At 40.1% G+C, this 27,953-nt stretch overlaps 1 protein-coding gene across 2 annotated transcripts; it reads left to right on the forward strand.

Annotated features, from left to right (window-relative positions):
* Positions 1-627: 627 nt before the first annotated feature.
* On the forward strand, positions 628-26,694 carry C1GALT1 (core 1 synthase, glycoprotein-N-acetylgalactosamine 3-beta-galactosyltransferase 1). 2 transcript variants are annotated; one of them, XM_032778380.2, is made up of 5 exons: positions 666-824; positions 11,792-12,031; positions 14,822-15,489; positions 17,394-17,462; positions 21,543-21,629. In XM_032778380.2, exons 2-4 carry the CDS (start codon positions 11,809-11,811, stop codon positions 17,421-17,423), a joined length of 921 nt encoding a protein of 306 aa, XP_032634271.1. In that variant the 5' UTR covers positions 666-824; positions 11,792-11,808; the 3' UTR covers positions 17,424-17,462; positions 21,543-21,629. The 2 variants fall into 2 exon arrangements, with proteins under 2 accessions (XP_032634270.1, XP_032634271.1); XM_032778379.2 differs by lacking the exon at positions 17,394-17,462 and having other exon boundaries at positions 628-824; positions 21,543-26,694.
* Positions 26,695-27,953: the final 1,259 nt, after the last annotated feature.

The following is a 27,953-nucleotide window of genomic DNA, read 5'->3' on the forward strand; positions in this document are numbered from 1 at the left end:
AAAGCTGTTTACAAAGCAGGCCCTTCCTCATTATTCCCATTTTACTCATGGGGAACCCGAGGCACTTAGCCTTGCCCACAGCTGTGGCCCAGCTGAGAGTCCCACTCCAGCTCTAATCCGCGGGACCGTGCCACCAGTTGCCTCAATCAACTCTAGCTGAAGCCACGCTGATGGAGGCTAAGAGGCTGGGTGGTGGCCAGGCGGTCAGCAAGGCTAATAGCACCATTAATCCTCTGCTACTGCTAGGCCAAAGAAGCTACATGGGGCTGGAGGCAAGGATGCCAGATCTGAATCAAGCCCGGGGCTCTTTGCTCCAGCCCCGGGAACCTGCCAGGTTGAGGCACGTGCTGTAGCTCCAGGCCCCTAGTCAGAGCAGCTACGTGACAGGCGACCGAGGCAGGGCGGTCTCGCCCCCTTCCCTCTGCCTTGCCCTACCCGCCGCTACTGCTCTCGCTCACTTCCCATCGCGGGGCGGGCGGGCGGCCGGAGCTGGGGGTGGCCCGCGCGCTCTTGCCGCTCGCTGGCTCAGCGGCGCGAGGAACGCGCCTGCAGTGCAGGCCGGTCCCTGCAGCTCCCCGCGCAGCCTCCAGCCCGGCCCCAGCCGCTCGCTGCCCAATGAGCGCGACCAGGCTGGAGCCGCCCCTCCAGCCGCGCGGCGGTGACGTGAGGAGCGGCGAGGCCTCGGCGCGCTCAGTGCGCGCTGAGCCGGTGCGATGGTGCCGGGGCCTGAAGGCAGCGGCTCCGCGGACTGCTTCCCCGCCCCGCCTTCCAGCTAATGGGCGCCTGAGAGCCGGGACCCGCCCTGGGTGCGCAGGGCCGAGCCGGTAAGAGGGGAGCCGTTCCGGGGTCGGTATCGGCTTAGCCGGGGCGGGGCGGGGCGGGGCGGGGCGGTCGGTCGGTCGGTCGGTCTGTCGGGGCAGAGCCCGGGGAGGCCCCCGTCAGTGGCGGACGGGGGCTGGCTGAGGCGGCGGAGGCTCAGACCGTGTCTGTAACCCAGGCACCGGCTAGGGGCCGGGCATGGCGCGGGCAGACCCCTGGGAGCCAGCAGGTGCCTGGCTCGCCCCTCTCCGGCGAGCGAGAGGCAGTTTCCCGTCTTCGCTTCTCAGCGCCTGTGCGAGGAGGGCGGGCGAAGTGTATCCCCCTGGAGCCGGCAGAGTCTCACTCCTGGCTGGGAGTCCCAGCCCTCAGTATTGGTCAGGTTCAATGAAACAGCATTAGCATTTATTGGGAGGTGAATTAATTGCCAAGAGAAGGGTGCCAGATTTTTGGCCGGTGGAAGAGAGGTTTCTACTAAGATTTTTCTTCTAAAAAATGGGATAATGTTATCGGTGGCTATAAGCTTTTTATTCCATAGTTTTAGGTTTTGAAAGCAGTTTTAAAATGTTTCAAAATTACTTGCTTCTGATTCTTTATATTTATGTCAGCTATGAATGTATTTTTGTTGAGATAGCAGGAGGTAGAAAGAAAATTTATCAGACTATTTTTAGGTAAATTTTTCTTCATTATCCGTTAAAACTCATTGATTCACACTAATGAGACCCATTGCAGATGAACAAATTGTGTGGGTTAATGAGTAGGGCCCTACCAGATTCATGGTCCATTTTGGTCAGTTTCACAGTGGGGATTTTCAAAGTAATAAATTTCATGATTTCAGCTATTTAAACCTGTAATTTAATGATGATGTAATTGTGGGGGTCCTGACCCAAAAAGACTTGTGAGGTGGTTACAAGCTTATTGTAGGGGGGTTGCAGTACTGCTGCCCTTACTTCTGTGCTGCTGCTGGCAGCAACACTTCCTTCAGAGTTACACAGCTGGAGAGGGGCAGATGCTGGCCAGGAGCCCAGCTCTGAAGGCAACGCTGCCGCCAGCAGCAGCGCAGAAGAAAGGATGGCATGGTATGGTATGGTATTGCCACCCTTTCTGCCTGCAGAGCTTGGCCCTCAGTCAGTAGCCACCGCTCTCCAGCCACCCAGTTCCGAAGGCAGTAGTGCAGAAGTAAGGGTGGCATGGTATGGTAGTACCATCCTTACTTCAGCACTCTGCTGGCGGGGTGCTGCCTTCAGAGCTGGGCTACTAGCCAACAGCTACCACTCTCCAGCTGCCCAGTTCTGAAGGCTGTGCAGAAGTATGGGAAGCAATACTGCAACCCCCCCCCCCCCCNGAGGTAAGGCTAGGACAGCAACTGGTGGGGGTCACAGAAGTAACCCATGACAGACCCCCACATTCTCCCCTTTCTATCCCTTCCCACCTTATTGGGGGAGGATGGCTCTAGCCTGGCTGGAACTGCTCCAGCAGGCTGGGGGGAGAGCAGCTTGGCCAGAAGCAGAGAGATTCTGGCCCCTCACCTTCCCTTCTGGCTCTGCTGCCTCTTCTTGCTCCCTCTGTTGGGGGGAAGGCCTGCATCCCACCTCTCCCTCTCTACACCTGCTCATAAACTGACCCCCTTCTCTCATGCTTCCCTTTTTTACAAAAAAGCACAAATGGTTTTCAACTACCACTAGCTCCCAGTCCCTCTCTGCTTATTTCTGAAAACTTCTGCCATGTTCAATAAAAATGAATGCACTTGCAGTTTTGCATAAACTATGCCAATGTAATTTGTGTACCAAAATTTCTACTGGGCTCTTCTAAATGTAGTTTTACAACTTGAGTGCATCTGTGAAACAAAAGTAAAGTTTGCAAGGGGTTGGATCCCTAGGAAAATTGAGTTCTCACTATGCTCTATAGTGGACAACACCTCAGTGGCCTTGTTGCTATGGAAGCTGATGGAACTCTATAGTCCTTCATTAAAATAAACATTTTCTATATAGATCAGTCACAAAAAATATCCATCCATGCACCCACCTTGTCATGGAAAAAAGGCTTGTTTAAATAGAAAGCTCCTGCAGTGTCTTCTGATGTCCTGCTGTTCCTCTCACTACCAGATATAGAGGGACAAGGCAGTAGCCCTTGTCAAAAAGGAGCAGCTGAGAATAGGACGCTTTCAGGTTCCTGCGTGTCCGATGTAGAGTAGAAAGCTGCAGGACTACTTAGCACTTTAAAAATGTTAAAGGTGGCAAGTTGTTGTTTTTGTTTAATGGTGTCTGCTATTACATGTTTATAATACTTAGCATGTCACATACCTCAACTCTCACTGGAAGAATCTTCTAGCAATTTTTGGCACTTTCCTACTTTGCAGAGCATTCCAGTGCACTTCTGAGGGCTCCCTCACACCCAGGAAATAACTGGAATGATGGACCTTCCTGTTCTGGAAGTTTACAGGCAAGGAGAAACTGTCATATTTGTCTTGATGCAATACACATTCTTTAGCCTTGGTTTTTAAGGCTGTATTCCAAAGCTTGTATTGGGGGCCCTTGATATGATCAGGGAAGATGAAGCCTTCTGAAGAAATGGATCTTATACCTTCTTTTAATATAATTAATGGATCAGTTCTAAGAATGCCACTGAACAGTTGTAGGATTAGTCCTATTATGACCCACAGAAGGTTTAACAGATCTCCTTATACACTGCATATACAGAAACCAGTTGAAGCAAAATATTTTATGGTGTATGCTTCATTGTGATTTCCCATTATGGTACAGTTACCACCACCCCTTCACAAATTTTTCTACAGCAGACCCCTATTTGTCTTGATGCCTACATCATATTACAGTTTTATGAGCAGTGGTGGTATTTCGAAACTAGTCTTTCATTAGTAGAACTACCTTGCAAAAAGTGGTCAAACCTTTATTATTCTAATACCAAACTGAAAAATTTAAGTTACAAAAATCAGCATTACTAAAGATTTTAATCTTTCTTCATACGCTAACATAACATTCAGAGACTCCTATTCACAGAATATAATCATCTTCCCCATAATTTAAAACGTGTAGACTAAAGTTGGTAGCTTTAATTACAGCCATCATATGAGAGGGTGGAAAAATACATGAGGCTAATATTCTTTACAAAGGGTAGAGTGGCAAAGAAAACTAGAATTTGACAATTAAGGCTATGCTTTTTCTATACTCTTGTTCTGAAATGTTTATATTACAACTACTATTTGAATTTTGGAGCTTTAAAACACCAAATCAAAATGTTCCCTTTTATATTTGACCATCCAGTTTTGTCTTTCTTTGTATAAGCCTGACTTTTGCCTCTCCCTTCTACATTCCCTCCCTGTGCAAAAAAACCTACCTTTTTAAAAAAACATCTGATTTGTCAAATTTCTCATGACTGCTGCTCTGCCAGAAGAGCATGGTTTTAGAAATTCCAGGAGAGAATGAAGTCAAAAACTAAACTGTTGGGAGAAAAACATTAAGAATCATCTTTGCGTATTTTAAGAATAATTAAGAGGCCATAATTTCCAGTGGGGACTCACCCTACTCTCCACTAGCATGTACACAATTTTGAAGGTGTGAATAGGTATTAGTACAGGGGTGGGCAGACTTTTTGGCCTTGAGGATCACATTAGGTGGTGGAAATTGTATGGCAGCCATGAATGCTCATGAAATTGGGGGTAGGGTGAGGCCAGAAATGAAGTTCAGGGTGCAGGAAGGGGATCAGGGCTGGGGCAGATGTGTGAGGGCTCTGGCAGGGGCTACAGGGTTTAGGAGGGTGCTCTGCTGCACTGGGTGGCTTTAAGAACTTAATCCGTATTTTATTCTTAAAGGTAACTCAAACATTTATTATACCTTATGACATTCCCATGAGAGAGAATAAATCATAACCTTTTCAGATGGGGAAAATAGGTTCAGATGTTGAATCTGCTCAACTGTCCCGCCATGCAGTGGCAAAGCCAGGCTTAGAACCTTATGCATAATGTGCTAGATGACACTTCTCATGCAGATACCATTTAACCATTAAAAGGGGGAGAAGTCATGCTTCACAGAAGTGATTATACGTCTTTTCCATTATGCTATATACTCTCCCACAAGTCTTCACTTTTCCTGACCTGATTTGGTCACCTGTCTGTTGTGAAGGAGTAGTTTTGGTGGCATTCACTGAGTGACTATTTGTGCATTTGACTAACTCTGGTTTGCGAAATCTTGTACTTTATTCCACATCTATGAGCACCTCCCCCACAACTCCCTTGTGGGTCAGGACCCCCAATTTGAGAAACACTGGTCTCCCCCTTGAAATCTGTATAGTATAGGGGGAAAGCACACAAAAGACCAGGTTTCGCAGTCCGTGATGAGTTTTTCATAGTGGTGAATTTGATAGGACCCTATTAATGATTGAACACACAAGGTGGAATTGTTTGTTTTGATGTGTAGTTTTTAATTTTAATATATTATACTTCTACGTATACAGTTCTGTAGTTTCTCAAAATAATCAGATTTTTGTTAATACAAAACCTAACTGTTTTATCAAATCTTTACTTTAAACTGAAATCATTCTGTTTGTCATTGCTTTGGTATTAGCAACATGGCAGTATTGATCAATTTCATTCTGAAGTATGCAACTCTTAAGGAGTATTTATCTTAGGTGGTTGTTGGGTGGTGGTGTTTTATTTTAACTAATTCTACCTCATGTAGTGTAACCCTAGAGAGAACGTAGTTGTGTATGTGATATGTTTCCATTTAATTAAATGGACAGTCTTTTAACTGTTGCTAGTAACACTTTAATTTTATTTTTTATAAATGTAAGTAAAAATAAAATATATCTATGCATTTATAAAATATCTAGGCTCTAGGTACCTATACCATAATTAAAAATACACAAAATAATACAAAGGAAATAGCCACAAGCATAAATGACAATTTTAAAAATCCAGATTACTTGTGACTTTTTATATTCTTCATTTAGTTCTTATATTTCTTTCAGTTCAGAGAAGGGAAGTCAGTTAATTATCTTCTACTTTGCTTACAGGCCTCAATCATGTTTTGCATGGGCAGAGTCCAAAACCTTCACAGAGTTCTACTGATGGGTATGGCTGTATAGAATACGTTACAGGGTGGCAGCCATGCTGTGTATCACCATAGTGCTGCGTTTGGGTTTCAAACAAGGCAGGAGAATGCCTCTGTTTTTAAAAATATTTTTCCACAATTTGAATAAATTCTGTAAATTTTTATGGATTGGAGGTTTTATAAAAGCTCATCTTTACACAACTTAAATTTTGGACCAAATTTAAGGTGACAGCCTTCCTTTAAACTGTGACACTTTTAAAACACTAAGGAGGCAGTCAGTCCTATTGACTTGCATGGGACTGCTTGCATGAGTAAAGTTATGTAGTATAAGCGTTTGCAGGAATGTTCCTAAAGTTGTAATGAGGTACAAAATTGAATATGGCCTTAGGCCACTGTAGTTTATCAACCCTTTAATTCTTATCTGGTTTAAAGAAGAACAAGGTAGCACTACTGAGTGCAAACTGGAGACTTCTGCTACTCCACAGATTCTGCACTTGTCTTGGCTCGGCTCTACTTCTTAATGGCTATCTGAATAAATCATTTTTCAGAGAAGTAATTAAATAAAGAATATGGGTGTGAGGGCTGGTTATTAAGTATCTGAGAGCTGATCTTTCTTTTCTTTATATAATTTGATCTTCTCTGGTTAGATACTGTAATGTAATGCAAAAAAAGTGTTTTAAAAAACACTTCTTCCTTTTGTTTTTCTGGCAAGTAAAAACATTTTTTCACTCACTTCAAATCTTAGTATTGCATAAAAATAAATTCCAAAACATAGCCTATATATATGCATAAACAGTCTCATATACATCAATTTTTCTAAGACTGTTTAGTGTCATCATAATCAATATACAACAAACTATTTAAATGGTTGGGAGGATATTTTAAATTGTATATCAAGTAGGGGGTCTCCAATGCTGAATTTTTCAAAAATGCTGTCCCAATACTCGCCCCCCCCCCCAATACTTTTACTTTTCTGGAATGCTGCCAAAATGAACACTAGTGGTTTCCAGACATGATTGATATTTTTCAGGAACACACATAATGGAAACATTAAGAAACAGAAAATGTATTGTATGACATTTTTCTTTTAAGGCACTTACTGATGCCCAAACATAGAGTTGTTAATATTCAACTTAAATATTTGACTGTAACTTAATACTAAAATAGCTTAAAATTACAAAAAATCATTCTGAAATGATATAATGCTCCAGCAAGTAAAATTAACGATGATTGTTAAAACAGAACACATAAATTGCATGGTAAAGAGGCAACTAATATTAGGTGTGAAAGAGGTGAAGTGTGTGTGAAAGAGGTGAAGTCCAGCAGTTGTTCCATATGAGTATGAACTTTTTTTAATTCCCAAGTGTTGGAGGCCGCACTTTATCCTGGCACACTCATTGTCTGTCTTGCCAGTTTTGAGGCTCTCTCTGGTAGCAGATGGTGGCCATCCAGAAAGAAGCACTATAGCAGGGGTTGGCAACCATTCAGAAGTGGTGTGCTGAGTCTTCATTTATTCACTCTAATTTAAGTTTTGTGTGCCGGTAATACATTTTAACGTTTTTAGAAGGTCTCTTTCTATAAGTCTATGATATATAACTAAACAATTGTTGTATATAAAGTAAATAAGGTTTTTAAAATGTTTAAGAAGCTTCATTTAAAATTAAATTTAAAATGCAAAGCCCCCTGGATCAGTGGCCTGGACCTGGGCAGTGTGAGTGCCACTGAAAATCAGCTTGCGTGCCGCAGGTTGCCTACCCCTGCACTATAGCAAATATTTTAATACAATGAACAGTTGCAGTGTGATAGTTTTTGTGTAAATCGTGTAAATTTGATTATTAGAGGGCATTTAGCTCAACTCCTCTTGCCTTCTATGTTGAGATTAATAACAGATCAGATTATAATAGTAGCACTATAAATCAAGTCATTATCTTTTCACAGCTTTAGGTCATAGATGGTACTGTAATGTGGCTTGTACCACCCTGATATTTAAAGTGGAGATGTGATAGTAAAAATAGTTCCCAGTATTGTACTCCACCTTGATCCAAGTGAGGTTGCCTTAATCACAGTAAAGCATCATATGTTGGGACCTATAATCTTGACATCATATTTTTCCATATTACAGATGAGAGCAGCTGCAGTCAGCCCTATGATACACAAATTTGGTGCAGCTGTCAAACTTCTGCAGAATGATCAGTGTGGCCCTCAGTTGGGGAACTCCTGCTGTAGTTTGTGCATAAGGCTCCATAATCACTTTATTTAAAATATAGTAATATGTTGCAATTTGGAGTAATTTCAGCATAGTTTAGTGTGTGTATATATAGGAATTTTAATAATTTAAAATGCTTGTTTCATGATCTGAAACAATAAATAAGTATTAAAGCTGTAATGGTGGAGGCATAGAATATTTTCTAGGGATTAATGACTGCTGTGGTGAGTTGGAGTTAATGTTCCAGATAATCATTAACAGTTAGGAAATCCCCAACTCACAGGTCCTCATTGCAATTATAAGCTTAATGGAATGCCTTTTTTTTTTTCTGTTTCATCTCAAATTGTACACTGCTAATCCATTTTTGTTTTCAGTTTCAATTCTTTCCCAGCAGTTAATTACCAATACAGTCTTGAAGTTTGCGATACTTCAAGTAGCTGTCTAATTAGTTTGGCAGGAACCCAATAGAAAACAAAAATATAAAACATTATTTGTTTTCTATCATTCCATATACTATAAGTGGCATAAATTGCTATTTCTGGAAGCTGGGAAATAGTGCCATCCGGTATGACTAATAATTTATAGTTTTGCATTCACAGAAGAAATATTTTATTAGCTTTTTCTAATATATCTTTTATGTTAATTTGTCTGAATTCTAACATTAATTTCTTCACATAGCTCTTTTATTAGCAAAATGGCAGGCTTTTGTGTACAGTTAGTTCTTACAAAAAATTTAGCTCTGGTGTAGAATATGATGTTTAGTGACATTTTTATTTTTTTTAGAACTGTTTTCCCATCTAGTCAACCAAGGTACAAGGAGTTGAAGTTGCTTGTACAAGATCATAGTAAATGGCTCACATAGATCCCCGTCCTTCCAAGAGTTGCACACAGGCCTAACTTTGCACCCATGAGTAAACCCAGTGATGTCAATGGAACTACTCCGATTGTAAGCTCTCTGGGTCAGGCAGGGTCTTTGTGTGCTGTACAAACAGAGCAAATTGCAGTGGGGTCATGGTCCATAACTAGACACCCAGGCACTAGTAATGCAAATAATAACAATAATAGTTGTGTGACAGTTTTTGCAGGATCAGGTCAGGACTTGACTTCAGGAACCATTCTGCTTTTCTAATCGGTAGTGTACAAAGAGTAATTATAGCCCTTCTATTGTCTGCAATACATTTGGTCTACAGAACAATCATTTTAAATGCCACTTTACTGTAACGTAAAAAATGTGACATAGAACCACCTTTGCTGGGGAATTGCCTGATGCCATGCATTTGCTGTACAGAGTTCTACGTTTGCTTGGAAGTGAGTTGCTCATCCTTACAGATTGCGCTGAGAGTATAACACATTTAAAATTTTCCTTAGGTTGAAGTGAAGTCAAATCTAAGGTTAACTTCTTTAAAAAACTAGGGGGTTCCATACATTGTTGTTCTGTACACTACACTTATTGCACGCAACAGGGGCTTCTTGCATTCCTCCATACCCCATCACAAGCTCTCTGTATATCACCTTTCTATCTTGCCTGTTTCAGGTATTCCCTGCAATCCCTTCCTCATGCTAGTCACTCTGTGTCCCCTGTTCCCCCTCCATTGTGTGTGTTTGAGTTTTTTAATACCTAGAACTCGCATTTGGGAGAAAAATCTTATCTAAAGATTAGACTGTGAATTAAGGGCTGTTAAGATTGACTTGCACATTTGGATCCTCCAAGAAATTCTCAAGCATCTAGCAAAATCAGAAAACCATATATTTCTAAGAAATGGGTTGTGAGTGGGTGGAGGCTTCAAGTTTGGAGGAAAGGAGTAATGAAATCTTTCAGGGTGCTTTTACAGATCTCAAAAAGCAGAAAAATACTCAAACAATATTTTACACTGAAATTCTACACTTACGTGTATGTACAAGGACTTCTACTCTAGAACATATTGAGGTTTAATCTCCCGTTGATTGTATCTAAATCCCATGCACTAATTTTAATGGGAATTACTGCATGTGGTGTTACAACTGTTTGTGAATAAAAATCATCTCTGTTGCTTGCTTTTAGAATTTCTAAAACCCAATGGTTTTTTTAGACTTTAAAAGCTCCTTTCATCAAGAAATTGATATTCAAGTTAATCCTGCAAAGAATTAAGCACACTAGCTGAATTTCAGCAGAAGCTTTAAGGTGTTGGTTTTGTCTTGTAAAAACTCATTTTGTGGTTCACTGGCTGTTTGAGAGATTGCCTCTCTCCCTGTGCATACTGTCTCAGGGTTTGACTACACTTGCAGCTGTACAGTGCTGGGAGTTACAGCTGTCTTCTTACAGCTGTGTAAGGAAAGAGCTGCAGTGTGGCCACACTGACAGCTACCAGCGCTGCAGTGTGGCCACATTTGCAACATTTGCAGCGGTGTTGGGAATGGTGCATTATGGGCAGCTATCCCAGCGTTCAAGTGGCTGCAACTTGCTTTTCAGTAGAGGGCGGTGAGGTGGAGTGTGACAGGGAGCATAGGGGAGAGAGAATGAGTGGATTTTTGGAGCTGACACTGTGTCAGCTCCCTGCCTTGCAAGTTCCGACCCCTTCTGTCCCCCCCCTCCATTCACTAAATGCAAATAGCTGCCTTTGTTTCCTCACAGACCAGATAAGCAGCTACTCCAAAACGGATTCTCCCCCCCTCCCCCCCAGGCCACTTCTCTCCTCAAGCAAACACTAGCTGTGGACATTCATCCCCCTGCCTGCCTCTGCTCAAGCAAACATTAGCTGTGTTTGTTTTTTAGATAAGCAGCTCTGAAGTTCACAACAAAACAAAGAGAGGCATCACAATAAAATAAAGAGTGTTATCTTTACTTAAAAGCATTATGGGAAGGTTCTGGAGGTCAGTTACAGCCTAGTAAGATTAATCACTGTTTACACTGGCACCAGAGCAGCGATGTTCTCTTTATTCCTCTCCTTGAAGTGGAGTACAACCAGCACTGTAGCCAGGGAGATACAGCGCTATATGTGCCTTGCCAGTGTGGACGGGGAGTAAGTTACAGCACTGTAAAGCCACCACCAGCGCTGTAACTCTCAAGTGTAGCCAAGCCCTCAGATGCCCAAGCTAACAACCCTCTATTTAAAATATGAGGAAGCAGAAAGCAGGGTTTTCTGAGGGCGAGTTCCTTGACTTTAGAATTTACTTTTAATTGTCCCATCAGACCCTGGATTTGGTGACTTTCAGGACATTCCACATCTATCTGTTTCTCAGAGGGGCTGAGGGGGGAGAAGACATTGATAGAAAAATGCAGAAATAAGATCTAGTTCATTCTGGGATTGGGTGTATTTTTAAATTTTTTTTTTTCCTATCTGTTTGACGACTTATTATTACTGTTTGTGTCCTTAACTCTTGTAATATGCATACTTGTTAGGAGCAGTTGGGGAAAAATATAAATAAAAGGAGATGCATGTCTCTACACAAACTACTTTTTTTGTCTTTCAAGTGTCCTCTTCTATGTTTATATGGTATATAAAATGCTTCTTCTTCTGTATTCCTTTATATACAAAGGAATAAATATTGGTTCTAATCTTGCTGCTCTTAGCCACCCAAGACTCCAGTTCGAGTAGTGGAAGTTCGGTATGAATGAGGGTTCTAGAGTCAGGCTCTGAGTTTGTCACTTGACTTCTTTTTCACACTCCCCTATATGTCCCTTACTTAGCTTAGAAAAACTTAATGTTTCTTTCTTTCTTGACAGCACATTGCCTTCAGGAAATGGCCTCTTCTAAATCTTTGCTGAATCTTCTAACCTTCACATTTGGATCAACAATAGGATTTTTCACATGTTACATGCTATTTAGCATAGTGTTGGAAAAACAGGTTGAGATCCAACCTGATGTTCTTCACAATGATCCCCATGGTGAACACTCAGAAGAAACTGGAAATGATCAGCTGGAAGGACAAATGAACTTCAATGCTGATGCTGGGCAGCATCAAGGTATTTTTATATTTTGAACAATGTAAAAGGAGAGGGAATATTGTTCCAATTTGACATTTTTTTTTCTTCATTGCTAGGTATTTATACAATAGTTTTTCTTATTGCATATCCACACACACACTATAAAAGAAAGTAGATTTCCCCTCCTAAGGTATTGAATGATTGTTCTTTTTCTTTATTAACTTGCATTTTCTAATAAGAGTGATTTTTCAGAGAGCACAATACTTGCCAACTGTTGCATCCAGACTTGGAAATGGAGTTAGCAGTTTAAATGTTAGCTCCTGGAGCTTCGTAAGTGGTAAATTACATCAAATATTTTTTTCCGCTCATTTGACACAATCGCAGTACTTCATGGGCAGCTAGATTGCTTTTTAGTTTTACTTAAGCTAATTGACGAGCATCTATAATTTGTGTTAAACTTTTCAAATAAAAGTGAAACTTTAAAAGTAGCCCACTATTCTTTAATCCTGATCTGTCAAGCGGTTTACATTTTGGAAGGGGAAAAATGCTATAGACGTTGGTTGTCTGAAGCATGTAGTATATAACATCATTATATAATACTTGATTCTTGAATGAAAAGTTATGTATAAGTTCAGAGTCCTTCACAAACATTAACTAAACCCCCTCAACTCTATGAGGCAGATAAATACCTATTTTTCAGGTATTAAAACCGATGCATAGAAAAGTTAAATGACTTGCTCAAGGTTATACAGATCTGGGACAGAAAAGAAAATAGAGCTAAAGATTTCAAGCTTTCAGCCCTTTGCTCTACCCACTAGATCTTCAAGGGGAGGTTGTTCCCTCCCTCTTCCCCCCTCAGTTTCATTTTAACACTGGCAACTTATATAATGGAGTGAGGCTGGTGGTCTGAGTTTCATGGGGGAATTAAATGATGTAATCTCATAACCAAAAAATACATACCAGCCAATTGGTGGTGAAAAGGATAATCAGCAATCCAAAGCCATATTCATTCAGAAACAAATTAATTCTGCTGTATTTTAATTTTGTTCTCAGACACTCAGAACGAATAACCATATTTATTTGCAATTCCATTTTTTTTCCTTACAATGGATAGATTTTGTCGGACTGATTAACTGTAAAATTTAGGGCCCAGATCTTGTCTGCAAGAGGACTACTTAGGTGAGTAAGCTACTTACTTATGTTAGGGTTTGCAGAGCTAGGCTACTAATGAGGAACTTAAAACTAAATATATTTAAACTGCAAAACACGTACAAACCTGTTTGTTCTCTGAAATGTGCACACTATTATAGTAAATTATTGTAAGGAAAATTGGCCTGATCTTGTATAAAGGTAAACAGACATTTTAGGTCCCCATCCTGCAATCTGATCTGGACCTGAAAAGAATCTCATTGACTTAAATGTAGTTTTTTGAAGGCAGTGAGGACACTGTGGGCATGTCTGCACTACAAAATTATGTCAGCCTAAGTTACATCAGCATACAGCTGCTGCAGTAATTAAATTGATTTTGCATGTCCACATTAAGCTCCTTGTGCCAGTGTTGCGTGTCCTCAACAGGAGATCTTGTACCAATTGTACTGTTAGCCTGAGTCATTGTGGGATGGCCTCTGAAAGCTAGTAACAGTTGATGAAAGCAACACTGTGTCTACCCTGATGCTGCATTGACCTAATTACATTGATTTTATGCCTCTCGTGAAGGTAGAGTTATTAAGTCAGCATAGGGGGCAGTTATGTCAGTGGGAGCACAATTTTAGTGTAGACACTTATAGTTAGGTCAACGTAAGCTGGCTTGAGTTGAACTAATTGTAGTGTAGACCATGCCTAGGTAGGCACAGGGGTGCATCTACTTGGGTCCAATCGCAGAATTAGTGCATGAGTTTTTAAAACTTAAACCTATTTAAACTTTAAATAGGTATAGACTTTTCTTTGATTAGGTTGTCAGTGTATCTGGAAATGAAGAGTATTTGAGATACAGCAATGACGATTTTTATCACAGTATTGCAGAACCTATTTCTTGTCTCCTTTCTGTAAATAAAGATTTAATTTGGTTTCTGGTGACAAGTTGCCTTTTCTGGCTTACTTGCTGCTTTTAACTTGAAAACCGGCTTCAGTAGTTGGTGACATTTGTTTTAAAATAAGTTTGTAATTAACAACATTTTAAGTATTAAAACTAAACATTTAAAAAATCTAATTTGCTCTTCACCATTAATATTTTTGTACTTAGCATGTACTGTTTTAAAAAAAAATTGACTGGCTTCAAATTTTATATTTAGTCAATTTTTAAAAAAGTTTTCATTAGCTTCGTAAGTCTACCAGAGAATTCTTTTAAATAAAATTGAATTGAATTTTTTAAAATTCATGTAAGGTTTTGTAAAACCGTGTTTTGGTTTTTTTTGTGAGAAGATCTTAATAGTATTGCTTTTACTTCTCTTGTAAAACTAAGTAGGAATAAGTATTTGAAAATAATTAAGATGTTTTCATTCCTGAATTTAACTTTGGTCTTGCTGACCGAATTAAATACGAAGACAAATGTTGGTCACCAAATTTCAGGTAACGTAAAATGAGCTGTACATGGCTTGTCTTGTATTAAATATGACAGAAAAAAGTTGTCCAAAACAGAAGCCTCATCTGATGCGTATCTATACTGGACTTCTTCCCATTCATCTCTCTGCACTTTATTAATGACTGACTAAACTTATTTTTTCTTAAGCATTGCTGAATCTTTTGTATGGTATTTTTCCATGTGTGTTACTACTTAGCAAACACGCTAACATATCATGGAATTTCTCTTCCCTCCCCGCCCCCCTTTAGATGAGAACAAAAATATTGCAGAAGGACTGTATCAGAAGGTGAAAATACTTTGTTGGGTGATGACTGGGCCTCAGAACCTAGAGAAAAAAGCCAAGCATGTTAAGGCGACTTGGGCCCAGCGTTGCAATAAAATACTATTTATGAGCTCTGAGGAGAATAAAGACTTTCCAACTGTGGGACTAGAAACCAAAGAAGGCAGGGACCAGCTGTACTGGAAAACTATCAAAGCCTTCCAGTATGTACATGATCATTATTTTGACGATGCTGATTGGTTTATGAAAGCAGATGATGACACATATGTTATACTGGACAACTTGAGATGGCTTCTTTCAAAATACAATCCTGAACAACCAATATACTTTGGAAGAAGGTTTAAGCCTTATGTAAAACAAGGCTACATGAGTGGAGGAGCAGGATATGTACTGAGCAAAGAAGCTCTAAGGAGATTTGTTAATGCATTTAAAACCAACAAATGTTCTCATAGCTCTTCTATTGAAGACCTAGCACTCGGAAAATGCATGGAGAATATTAATGTAGAAGCTGGAGATTCAAGGGACACAAGTGGTAAAGAAACTTTTCATCCCTTTGTGCCAGAACATCACTTAATCAGAGGATATCTACCTAGAACATTTTGGTACTGGAATTATAATTATTATCCTCCGATAGAGGTAAGGTTTTTTTAGAAAGGCTGTGTTCATTAGATAACTTCAGTAATGTACTTCATATTTTTATATATACAGTAATTATAGGCTATTTGTCCATTATTAAAATGTTCTGGGAAAACAAAATGATTTTGCTGTGGGTATCTGAAACAGATTTCAGGGTGGAATCATTATATATTCCATTTATAAATTAAAACTTGAAAGCAAGTGCCTAATGTACCATGAGAATAAGTTAATCTGAAATTTATTTTTATTGTTCTAATGTTGTGAAAGATGGACTGGATGCTCCAGTAGGTCTCTTCTATCTAACCCTTGTGCTGTATGAAGAACTGGTTTATCATAGGATGTTGGCTGCTTCTTGTTTCCTGTTGCTAAATCACATCAAAAGGCAGCTAAAATACATATTGTTCCTAATGTTACCTTTCCATGTCAACAATTACTGTAATTGCAACTGGGTTATTATGCAGTCATGAATGGGAGGGAATATGTGGTCCATGAGAAAATTTAAGGTGTAGTCCATGCTAGTTTGAGAATCTCTACAAAGAATTTCCTTTTGTTATTTTAGAGGATACTACTTGCCTGTCAAAGTTGAGGGGAACATGAGAAGTTTGCAGTGAGTGCAAGTGGTGGAATTTAACTTTTTAGCACCTCTTTTTAAATGGTAGAATTTGATTTTAACAAAAAAAAATCAATTACAAATTTAAAACTGAATGTGAGGTCCTTATTGTCGATCTGATTTACAGAGAAATGGAGACCCATATCTCTCATTCTAGTCAATGAGAGCTATAGTTCTTGAAAGTAATGAGAGCTGAAGGTACTCGTATCTCAGAAAATCTGGTTTGTGTATAATTTCTGCAAGAGCCTTATTAGCAATCTAAAGGTAAGGAACATAGGACTGAAAAGGACCTCCTGTCACTGAGTCTAGTGCCATGCTATCACAGGCAACCCATCATATAATCCTGTTCATAAACTTAACAAGTTCCGTCTTAAAACTAGTTAGATTTGTAAATCTAACAGCAGTGGTACATTTATCTGTAAATGGAGTGGGAATTACACTAACACTGGGTGCTTTTGAAACTGTTCTTTTTGAAGTCAGTGGTGAAACTCCCATTTCATTTGGTAGCAGAATTAGGCCAAAACTGAATACTTTTGAAATCCCACCTGTCTCGTAACACCACCAAAAACCATTCTTGTTGTGTTCAGATGTAGCATGGTTTTGATAATGAAGTGATAAAATGTGCCATTTAGTAAATGGAAGGAATCTTCTGTCCCATTTTTAAGAGGCTATCTTGATAGCACATTTAGAGCATTATGATAGGACAGTAACATACAGATGATAAAGATGAGATGCAAAAATGATACTGGAACTTGCATTGTCCTGTCTTATTCCCAGAAGCAAATATTTCAAAAAGAGATGGTGGATATGTTGTTCAAAGCTCAGTACAGTACTGTAGCCTCAGCTCATTTAGTCCCCATCCTTGATTAAGAAGGACCTGTGGAATTGTTTAAACACAGTTGCCCCCTAAACTGGTTTTGAATATGTCTAACTGCTGTGTATAGGTCCAAATTGTGTGTATAAGAATTGTGTTTAAAAAACAATATTCAGAAGACATACTTGCAACGAGTCTCAATAGTGAAATATATAAAATCCGTACATATAATTACATTCAGGTCAATGGAATGGTCTCACAGTGGAAATTGTGGAAGCAAGTTGCTTGGCATGTAAAAGTTAACTTTTTTTAATGTGAGTGTTTGTTCCTGTTTTGGTCATCTTTAGTTTTTCTGTATCTGCATATTTTTATTCAAATCTCAAGTAACTTAGTATTGAAGGTGAGGGAAATATCTTTATAGACGTAATTCAGGGGTTTTCAACCTTTTTTTTTCATTTGTGAATCTCTAAAAATTTTCAGTGGAGGTGTGGACCCCTTTGCAAATCTTAGATATAGTCTGTGGACCCCTAGGAGTCAAAAACCTCTGTTGTAAGTTAATATCCTTTTTTTCTCTTGATAAATCTGGAAGAGAATTTCATGCATGAAACTGCAATTAAAGGAGCATCCACTGATATCTACCAAAATAGTTCTACAGCCTTTGCCAGTCCTCCTGCTGAATGTCTCATCTGGGTGTAGAAACTAGATCTGTTACCTTCAGCTTTGTGATTACTCGTGTATTCATTTCTAATGAGTAAGGTTACGATTTAATCATGGGTATTTTTAGTAAAAGTCACGGACAGATCATGGGCCGTGATTTTTTGTTTATAGTCCGTGACCTGTCCGTGACTTTTTAATAAACATACTCATGATTTAATCTTGGGGGTGAGTGTGGGGAGCCATGTGGGCCTGTGGCAACAACTGTTGGGGGAGGGCCCACTGGGGTAGGGCCGCTGCCAGGAGCCACCAACTGTGGCTGCTCCCGCCGCCCTTGGGAACGCCTGAGCAGCGGCCCTGGGGCAAGCTGCCAGGGGCTGTCAAAGCAGCAGTCAGTGCAGCTGACCCTGGGCCTCTCCATCAGCAGCCAGTGTGGCTGCTGAGCAACTGCCTGGAGCCGGGCCTGGGGCCAGTTGCTTGGGCAGACCTGGGGTCAGCCACGCTGGCCACTGCAGAAGTCACAGAAGTGCTGGAAGTCACGGAATCCATGACAGACATGGAACCCTACTAATGAGCAGAGCTGCGAAGTTGTAAAACTTGTTTTTTTTTATAGGTGAGAAGTGCAAGTATTTTCAAAAGCCTTGTTTCATGTAATATGTAATCTGTGTAATGCATTAGATTTGGTTTGTATATCAGAGATATGGCCAGCAGCCATACCACATCAAGTTGTTACCTCATATCTTACTAGCTAAATGGGGATGGGTTTGGATAAACTTCCAAGGAACATGTAGATGCTGTAGGAAGTGGTGCTGGTGATTTAATAAGTAGCACTCTTGCTGCTTTAGCAGCATTGAGCCAGTAAACATAGCATGTTATCTGAAGGCACTTTGGAGGTGCTATTTTGGAATTATGTATAAAACCTGGGTCCTGACTATCAATATTTTAACAATAAAACAGTGAAACTCCTAATAGTATTTTTTTTAAAGAACTGGTTAGCATTTGTAATTAAAGGTGTGGTGTGATCTGTCGGAATGACCATGTGATTGGTTCTGAGGTTTAATATTAGCCTTGCCACTGATTCTCACTAGATCTTGGGCAAATTTCTGTGTTTTTCTGCCTTCATTTCTCCATTTTGTAGAATTGGGGGCAATACTATCCACACCTCCTGAGGGGGAGCAGGACTAATTAGTTGTGTGTTTATGCAGCATTTTAAACTATTGTATAAGGGGAGACTTCTCACAGACACAGAAGGGAGAGGACATCTAACTCCCTCCTGTGTTATTGAAAATCTCTCCCTAAATCACTAAGTGCTAAATTTTATTAGGCTTGAACCTGTCGGGGATCTCTTATCCCAGACAGCTCAGGTTTCGTTGTCCGACCGCAAAGAGACAGGCAACGACCAGCAAGAATCCCACTATCAAGTTCTTTATTGTAGCATGCCATACCACAGAGAACTGCCCATCTCGCTCCATACAGATCCAGCCCCCCCTTCACAAATTCAAACTGCTCTTTATTAGTTATTCCGTTGCATCATCACTTACGTCGCGTCATCACTGTACCTTCCCAGCATTTGTTCCCAGCATACAAAACAAAGAACAACTGTTACTTCTTGATAACTTTATGCTTAGTACAAAAAAGAACACGTTACTTTAAAAAGTGTCTGTAAGCATTTTTTTTCCCCCAGCCTCTACAAGCATTTTCTTATCTAGCAAGGTCACACAGACGTCTGTGCTGGCCTGTCTACCCCAGCCAGTAAATTAACCAGTAGGCCTTGCTGTGTTGTTGCTAAGCTGAACTGGGGTGCTAAGCAGAACTAGGCCAGAACCACACTCATCAAACCTCTGGTTAAAAACTAGTCTTGGTAATTTTATTTTGTTTGCTTTAAATGCTCCCTCAATTATTGTTAAAGGACCCAGTCTTTCATGCACTTTGCACATTGCCCTATCAAAATCAGTTGGAGTTCTGCTGGTGAATGATTTGTAGAACTGGCCTAAACTATTAGTGTTTCAGTTGCAAGTGAGTGAAAGCTGCCTGAAAAGTGCTTTGGATTGAAAGGTGTCAATAGATTCTATACTTTTATTTCTGTAAATCTCTATATGGAGTGAATATTTTGACATGTTCTTCATATTCCCTCTTATGTTTTACATGCTGCAATTTACCTTCTGCTTTAACTGGTTTTCCATTGTTTGAAGAATATCTGTTTCTTTCAAACTCTAGAACCCTGACATTTAACCATGGTGGGAGGCGGACTTTGTTTCTACTTCCTTTCATTTGGCCTCTGTAACCATTACAGTATGCTCACATACTCAGCTCCCATGCTGAGTTTAAGGATAGTCATTTCCTCACATTAGGGCTGTCATAAACAGATAGTTAAGGGTTAATGTCTCTCTTACCTGTAAAGGGTTAACAAACAGGGAACCAAACACCTGACCAGGGGACCAATCAGGAGACAAGATACTTTCAAATCTCGGTGGAGGGAAGCCTTTGTTTGTAGTTTTGGGTTTTTGCTTTGTGCTCTCTAGGCTCTGAGGGTGACCAACGTCTCTACAGGCTCTCTAATCTTCTGTTTCCAATTTGTAAGTACAAAGGTAGAAAGACAGTATAGTCTTTTTATTTGGTTTTCTTTATGTGCAAATGTGTAGTTTGCTGGAAATATTTTAAATTGTATTTTTTCTGGATAAGGCTGTTTATCCATTTTTTATAAGCTAAAAGACCTGTAAATATTTCATCTTGATTACAGAGACAATTTTTATGTTTTTCCTTCTTTTATTAAAGTTTTCCTCTTTTTTAGAATCTAATTGATCTTTTGGTTATCTTGTATAAGACTCCAGGGAAGGGAGTCTGCACTCACCAGGGAATTTGTGGGAGAAAGGACAGAGTGGGAAGGGAATGGTTTATTCCCCTTTGTTGTGAGACACAGGGAATCTGGGTCTTGGGGGTCTCCAGGGAAGGTTTTGGGGAGACCAGAGCTTATCAGGGGCTCTACCCTAAGTCCTGATTGGTGGCAGCACTACAGGATCTAAGCTGGTAATTAAGCTTAGAGGATTTATGCTGGTACCCATATTTTGGACGCTAAGATTCAGATTTGGGAATTATACCATGACAAGGGCCTCATTAACTAGCTTTGATTCTTTTTTTTAAATTTGTCATGTTTTTCGTATCTCTTTTTTGTGTGTGCACAGTCTTCCCAGTGAGAGTTTGATTAGTTTGAATTAAGGCTGGTCAAAATGTAGGATGTAATTTGTAGAAACGACAACCCACTTCTTTTCTTCAAAATTTTGAAAATGTGATTGAAATTGCAAATTTGGGGGGAAAAAATTGAGCAGCTTTAGTTTAAACAGTGTGGTGGGAAAATGAGAGATTTAAGAAATATGAAGGGTTATCCATTGTTGCTCACTATTTGTGTCCAAGCAGAAATCTATCAGAGTATCTTGCTAGCACCAGGTCTTTAAACAATGTCCTTTAGCTGTTTCGGCTGTTTCTGGCAAGGAGGGAGACTTGCAATTGAATTAGAAACATGGGAAACCAAGCTGAAGGTGTCCTGGAGAATAGGTGAGGAAAACTGAAGGTAAGGAGAAGTGGATGAGGAGAAACATGGGTGAAGATTCTGGGAAACAGAGTCCACACAGATCAGTTACTGCACAACTGGTTTGCTCTCTTGTACGCCAGACATGTTTTTCATCATGTTGTCACAGAAACTATCTAAAGCACATCAAGCATTCCTGAAAGATGTTAATTTCCATTTGGAGATGATGATCAAGCAAAATAGTGTCACCAGGGTCTGAATACTCTATTCCTGCCAAATTTAGGCTTTGAAATGTGTGAATTATTGATAAAGGTGAATTTGTATGATAAAGTGAAGCCAAATATGTATTATTTTACACTTTAGAGAGAATTATTTTTAACATTTTAAGCACATTTTGAAATGTCCGCTGAGTCTGTTTTTTTTTTTCTTTCACCCCGCCCCATTTTTAGGGTCCTGAATGCTGCTCTGATCTGGCAATTTCATTCCACTATGTTGATTCCACAACTATGTATCAGTTGGAATACTTGATTTATCATCTCCGACCATATGGTTACCTATACAGGTACAATCCTGACTCACTCAAGAATCTAGAAGAGCAAATCAAAAGCAAAGCAGTGGAAAATGATGCAGAAAGCTCCTGAAACTGAATCAGACTTCTCAATAATAAGATGTGGAACAGTGCACTGAAAGAAGTATCATGGAGTGAAAAGCAGCTACATCTAGCTCATACTGGACTCTGGAATTGCTAGTACTGTAGTAATTCTTTTGAATTTTAAAAGTTCTATGTTGAGGGTCTTCCTCTTTGACTGCAAACTACAGGTTTCATTGTGCAGTTCTTATTCGTGGGGATAGTGTGACTTTTCCCATGTTAAGACTGCAGAATCAGGCCCTAAAGCTTTTACGTGATCTGTGAAATCTGTTGAGGTGGCTTTGTTACAAATTCTTCATGTTTATATTATTGTATTAAAACAAATGGATGGTGGTGAGGTTCAAGTACAATTATACAGTATTTTCTAGTCATTATTTTTCTTTTTGCCCTAGTTTCCATTATTTTGGGTAAGTACTAATGTAGGAAATCTTGGGCTACATCAGTCCATCACTTTGAGATGGTGATGATTACTGGAGAAATTTGATATGAAGTAACTTGGCAGAAAAGAGAGAGAAATAAGTCTTCAAAACCACTCCTGCCTTAAAAACAGACTTTAAATTATTTGATGTAATTAGTAATATTCTGCCTATTTAATGTTGAAATGTTGGTTTACTTTCGAATGAAATGAACTTGTTACTCTTGGCCTCATCATAAACTTCCCCTAAGATACTACTGTCTGTTCCACAAAACCACCACCCAGTTGGCTTGTTCTAATTGGTGAAAAGCCCAGGAATAGCAAGGCTATACATCTTGAAGTATGTTGAAGATGTGTGGAAACTTGCATACCTGCCCACTCTATGCCTCTTGGTGTGTACTCCTTGCTTAAATGGGCACAAAATTCATCCAAAAGCTTTTTAATGTACATATGATAGAAATAAACCCCTTACAAGTGCAATTTCCTCCCTTTGTATTCATTCTGTAAGCCAAAAAAATGTTTGTGTGAGAACGCTACAGTCATACAATAAATACTTGTTGTAGACAGCCAGGCGTTCATGCACTAGCGTACAGTAATTTCCAGATTCACCTACACGTGTTACTATTACTTTGTTTCTATTTAATTTACACATGGCTTTACCGTAGGATTTTTTGGGGGGGGAGGAGGAGGATTCTTTGTTTATGGAAGTGATCTGACACCCAAAAAAGTACTACACCTCTACTCCGATATAATGCGACCCCATATAACACAAATTCGGATATAACGCGGTAAAGCAGTGCTCCGGAGGGGCGGGGCTGCACACTCCAGGGGATCAAAGCAAGTTCGATATTATGTGGTTTCAGAAAGTGCATTTACTTCATCCACTGTGTGGCTGTGGGGAGTAGCTCTATGCCTAATTAATTAAAAAGGATCCACTTGTTATCTGTGAGACTGACACAGATTATCAATATATTAAAATGCAGTCAGAGGTTACACCAACTATAGATTTTTGCTCTTATGATCAATATAGCATATACATCATTAGTCCAGTTTTTATGTTCTGCCTAGCTTGACACATTGGCTGTCTTTGGTCCTCAGTTTCACAAAGCCTCTTTATCGCTTTTTTGCTGGTTTTCATCTTCATCGTATTGGTGAGTTTGGCCAAAACTTTAATTCCCTTAGCCAGTGTTTTGATGAGGTCATATTACTGGTTGTAAATGGCTTTACTAAAATGGTTACCACTGTTCTCCTGAGGATGTTGCTAGAAGATTTTGGGAGACTCTGGATTAGTATGTCTGACTTTGACAGACACTAAACATTATTTGCCAACAAACATCATGACTGACTTATCTATTTTCTTCTGTTCTGTCTTGTGAAATACAAATAACCACAGTATCTCCTGAATGTGAAGTAAACATAGCCACGTTTGCTACTTTTCAGTGTCTGAACATGGGATGTATTTATATTCTCTAGTACCACTGATGTTACCATATAGTGACTGTTTAGTTATGAAATATTTAGATTTAACTATGAAATAATGAGTATTTTTCACTAACAGGATTGCCTCACGCACAGGCTGGAATGGGTAGGAGCTTTAATGTGTGCTGTGAATTGACCTATAGAACTCTTTAAAGTTTGAACCTGTTTAGATGATTGAAAAGCTGTGCTTTTAATGAGAGATTATGCTGATGCTGGTCCAGAGGAGAATATTTATCATTTGTGTTTCAGCTGAACTGTAGAAGGTGATTAAGCTTAGCAAGATATTTCCACGTGAGAGTCACTCATTAGACTAACATTAGGTCAGATGTGAGATACAGCCAATAAGATTGTTAAATCAATAGGTTAAAGCACTGACAGCTATAGTGATTAATATATTGTTCAGATTCTTGGCTAAAGCATTTTCATAACAGCTGATGGCATTTAATCTAAATTTAACAAGTTGATGGTTTTGGTTTAAAATACTCTATACTCAGCCAATGTAAAAGACCTACTGAATGGCAAATCTGTAATCCCTCACCCTTCTTCAGCGTTACCCATTGTCCTGTAACAAAAAAGGAACTTCTCAGCTTGTGGTGTAGGCAGCCAATGTTGTAGTGAATTGAGTAGGCTGTGTCTGAGAAATGCAAATACCCTTCTCCACTAAAGTGTTAGCAAAGATACTTCAGAAAGCATTTAGTACAGGGGTGGGCAAACTACATCCCAGGAGCCACATCCAGCACTTCAGGCATTTTAATCCAGCCTTCGAGCTCCTGTTGGGGAGCAGGGTCTGGGGCTTGCCCCACTCCACACATGCATGTCTCTGCATGGCTCCCGGAAGCAGCGGCATGTCCCCTCTCTGGCTCCTACGCATAGGGGCAGCTAGGGGGCTCCACATGCTGCCCTTGCCTCGGGCCACCCCTGCAGCTCCCATTGGCCTGGAACCGTAGCCATTAGGTGCTGCAGGGGCGGTGCCTGTGGATGGGGCAGTGTGCAGAGCCGCCTGGCCGTGCCTCCATGTAGGAGCTCGCGGGGGGGGGAGATGCTGCTACTTCCGGGAGCTGCTTGAGGTAAGCACTGCCCAAAGACTGCACCCCTGACTCCTTCCTGCACCCCAGCCTCCTGCTGTAGCCCTGATCCCCCTTGTGCCCTCTGAGCCCCTTAGTCCCGGCCCAGAGCACCCTCCTGTACCCCAAACTCCTTATCCCCAGAGTCTGCAGCCACAGCTGGAGGCCTCACTACCCCTCTCCCCACACCCCAACCCCGTACCCCAGTCCAGAGCTCCCTCCCACACCCTGAACTCCTCATTTCTGGCCCCACCCCAGAGCCCTCACCCTCTCATGCAACCCAACCCTCAATTTCATGAGCATTCATGGCCTGCCATACAATCTCCATACCCAGATGTGTCCCTCGGCCCAAAATGTTTGCCCACCATTGGTTTAGTATCTGGCTGAGACAGCTTCTGTCTCTACCCTCTACCACGTATTCCCAGAAAGGAGAACAGGAGGCTTTGCCTTTCAGTATCACTGATTAAGAAGTATTGACTTGACTTGTAAATTTTTCTAAAACTGTATTGTGTTTTTTCTGTCAAACTCCAGTATCGTTATGGAAACAAAATGAATTGTATGTAGGGATTATTTACTTGGTTTTTACTTTGGTAGCCATTTTACCAGATATCTTTCCAAACTTGGCTACCTAATAAACTTTTATGATTGCGTTTATCAGAGGGGCTTTCAACATTGCAGCCTCCTTGTATAGTGTTCTACAGTGTCATGTCATCACTTCAAGAGCAAGCATATAGTAAAATAAGTACTTCTGCCACCCAGGCAAGCTACTACAAGGAATCCTTCCTTAATAGATGAATTTGCTTTTGTTAGAATATGCCTTTGAAGTGCAGGGACACAGGATGCCTTATGCCACAGTGCTTGTTACTCTTCATTTTTAATTTTTAAAAAGTTTGACAGACTTCTATAGCCACAATGTAGTGATTTGAAACAATCCAATCGTAATTCTAGTCTAAATTTCTTTAAGAAAATTACCTGGCAGTAAATTTTCTACAATCCCTGGGGTTTATACTGAGAGTCAGACGTGGGTTTTGTTCTTTCAATAGGTTTCTTAATATTTTAGTTGCTTTGTTTTTCAGAACATTCATTAGACATGCATTAGTTTCCAGAGGCATAACAATATTATCAAATTATCCGAAGCTCTTACTTGTGGGCTGGTACTGAATGTTACATTTTCAGAGGAGTGACTCAATTGAACTTTAAATCTGTTCACTCTTTGTTGTTCATTCAGTATACCAATTTGCACTGTATTTTTCTGCATGAATGGGTACACTCCCTCCTGATACCTTGTCTGTCCGTCTGCTCAACTTTTCTTCCGCTTTTGATTCCTTCCCACGCCCCCACCACCCTCTTTCTCAGAGTGCTTCTCCAGGTCCATCCAACGAAGCAGTGTTTAATCTTTTCACGTGTTGCTACTAGCCCTGTTATGCTTTCATAAGTGAAAGAAAGTTTTAGTGACTGCATTTTAAGACTACTCCCAAAACAGCCAGGAGCCACCCTTTTACTTTACATACTCTGGAGAAAGAGGTGGCATCTTGATAACTTAACTTACCATTGATATTAATGATTTGGGCGTGCACACACCATGATGAGAATAGTCACCTTAGTATAGGACTAGGAAACCAACCTTTTCAATTTTTACTGTGGCCAGAAAAAATTTGTGTGAACCCCAGCAGATGTAGCAGCTCTTCATCTTACTGTGTGTTGTGTTTAAAATACTCTGCTAAATGAACTGCAGCTGTTTGTATGAAAAATAGTTGAAGAAAGACATATGTTGCTGCTGAGCAGTCTATTCCATTAAAATCAGTGAATGATCTGGAATTTGAGACAAGAACATAGTTTCAGTTGTGGTAGACAATGGTTGGTGAGTTACATGTTTTTAAGTGATCACCATAAACAAAAGTTTATTTTTAAATAACTTCTTTGAAGTGCCTTTGACCAATTTTTAGTAATGAATTTAGAGTGATAATTGCCCAAATAAAATAATTGATCACATATATAAAGCTTGTCTCTTGTGTTCCTTTACTCGTTCAATACAGGTGAGCTTGATAGAGGCACAACTCTGCTTACCTAGGCATTTTCTTACATTTTTTTCAGCTTGGTGGATAAGGTGTGGGGAAGTGGTTAAGGCATTGGCCTGGGAGGTAAGCAACCCAGGTTCAAGTCCCTTCTCTGTCTGATTTAAAGCAGAATTTTCTGGGGGATAGCTCAGTGGTTTGAGCCTTGGTCTGCTAAACCCAGAATTGTGAGTTCCCTCCTTGAGGGGGCCATTTAGGCATCTGAGGCAAAAATCTGTCTGGGGATTGGTGCTGCTTTGAGCAGGGGGTTGGACTAGATCACCTCCTGAGGTCCCTTCCAACTCTGATATTAAAAAAAAAAAAAAAAAAAGCATATTTTGAAAAATGAAAGTCATCTCATTTTGTACTTGTTTCCTATCTGTTGTTTGTGCTATATACATATACATGTTGATATTTTCTTTACAAAATAGGAAATTACCTGGGAAACTTCTTTCTTTTGTATGTTTCAGAGTGTGAAGTTAGGCCCCAGTGTTATAACTGGATCCACATAGGCAGATCTTTGTTCCTGCAGAGTCCCATTAATTTCAGTGTGTTGTGAGTGCAAGCGTCTGTTTTCCATGATTCAGGTTATCGGATCCAGGTCTAATGCTTGTATATAATTACCTCAGTGTTAGACTAGAACTGTTAGAAAGTAACCCTTTTTTGTGAAATATCTCACCTTTTTGTTTCTATATGCTTTTTAACTCTTTCAATGACTTAGGTATTTATGCAAAAATACAATAAAGTCATACTTTCCATTTCAAAAGCTTTGCATTTTTTCATCTGAGAAAATGATCAGTTTAAAGTGACCACTTTTTACTTAGAGCTTCCTGGATTCAGCTCACAGCCCACAGATCTCCAGTTTTTTCACTACACTGAGGCCAGGTCTACACTGCGACTTTAAATCGTTTAATGGGCCGAGTATACCGATTTAACGCTGTATCCGTTCACACGACGTCGTCATTAATATCGAGTTAACCGCCTCCTAAATCGATTTCGGAACTCCCCAAACGAGAGGAGTAGCGCTAAATTCGATAGTGATAACTCAGATTAGGGTTCGTGTGGATGGAAATCGACATTATTGGCCTCTGGGCGGCATCCCAGAGTGCAACACTGACCGCTCTGGCAGCAATCTGAACTCGGATGCAGCGGGCAGGTAAAAGGAAAAGCCCCGTGAACTTTTGAATTACATTTCCTGC

Source organism: Chelonoidis abingdonii, chromosome 2, assembly GCF_003597395.2.
Source record: "Chelonoidis abingdonii isolate Lonesome George chromosome 2, CheloAbing_2.0, whole genome shotgun sequence".
Lineage (NCBI taxonomy): Eukaryota > Metazoa > Chordata > Testudines > Testudinidae > Chelonoidis > Chelonoidis abingdonii.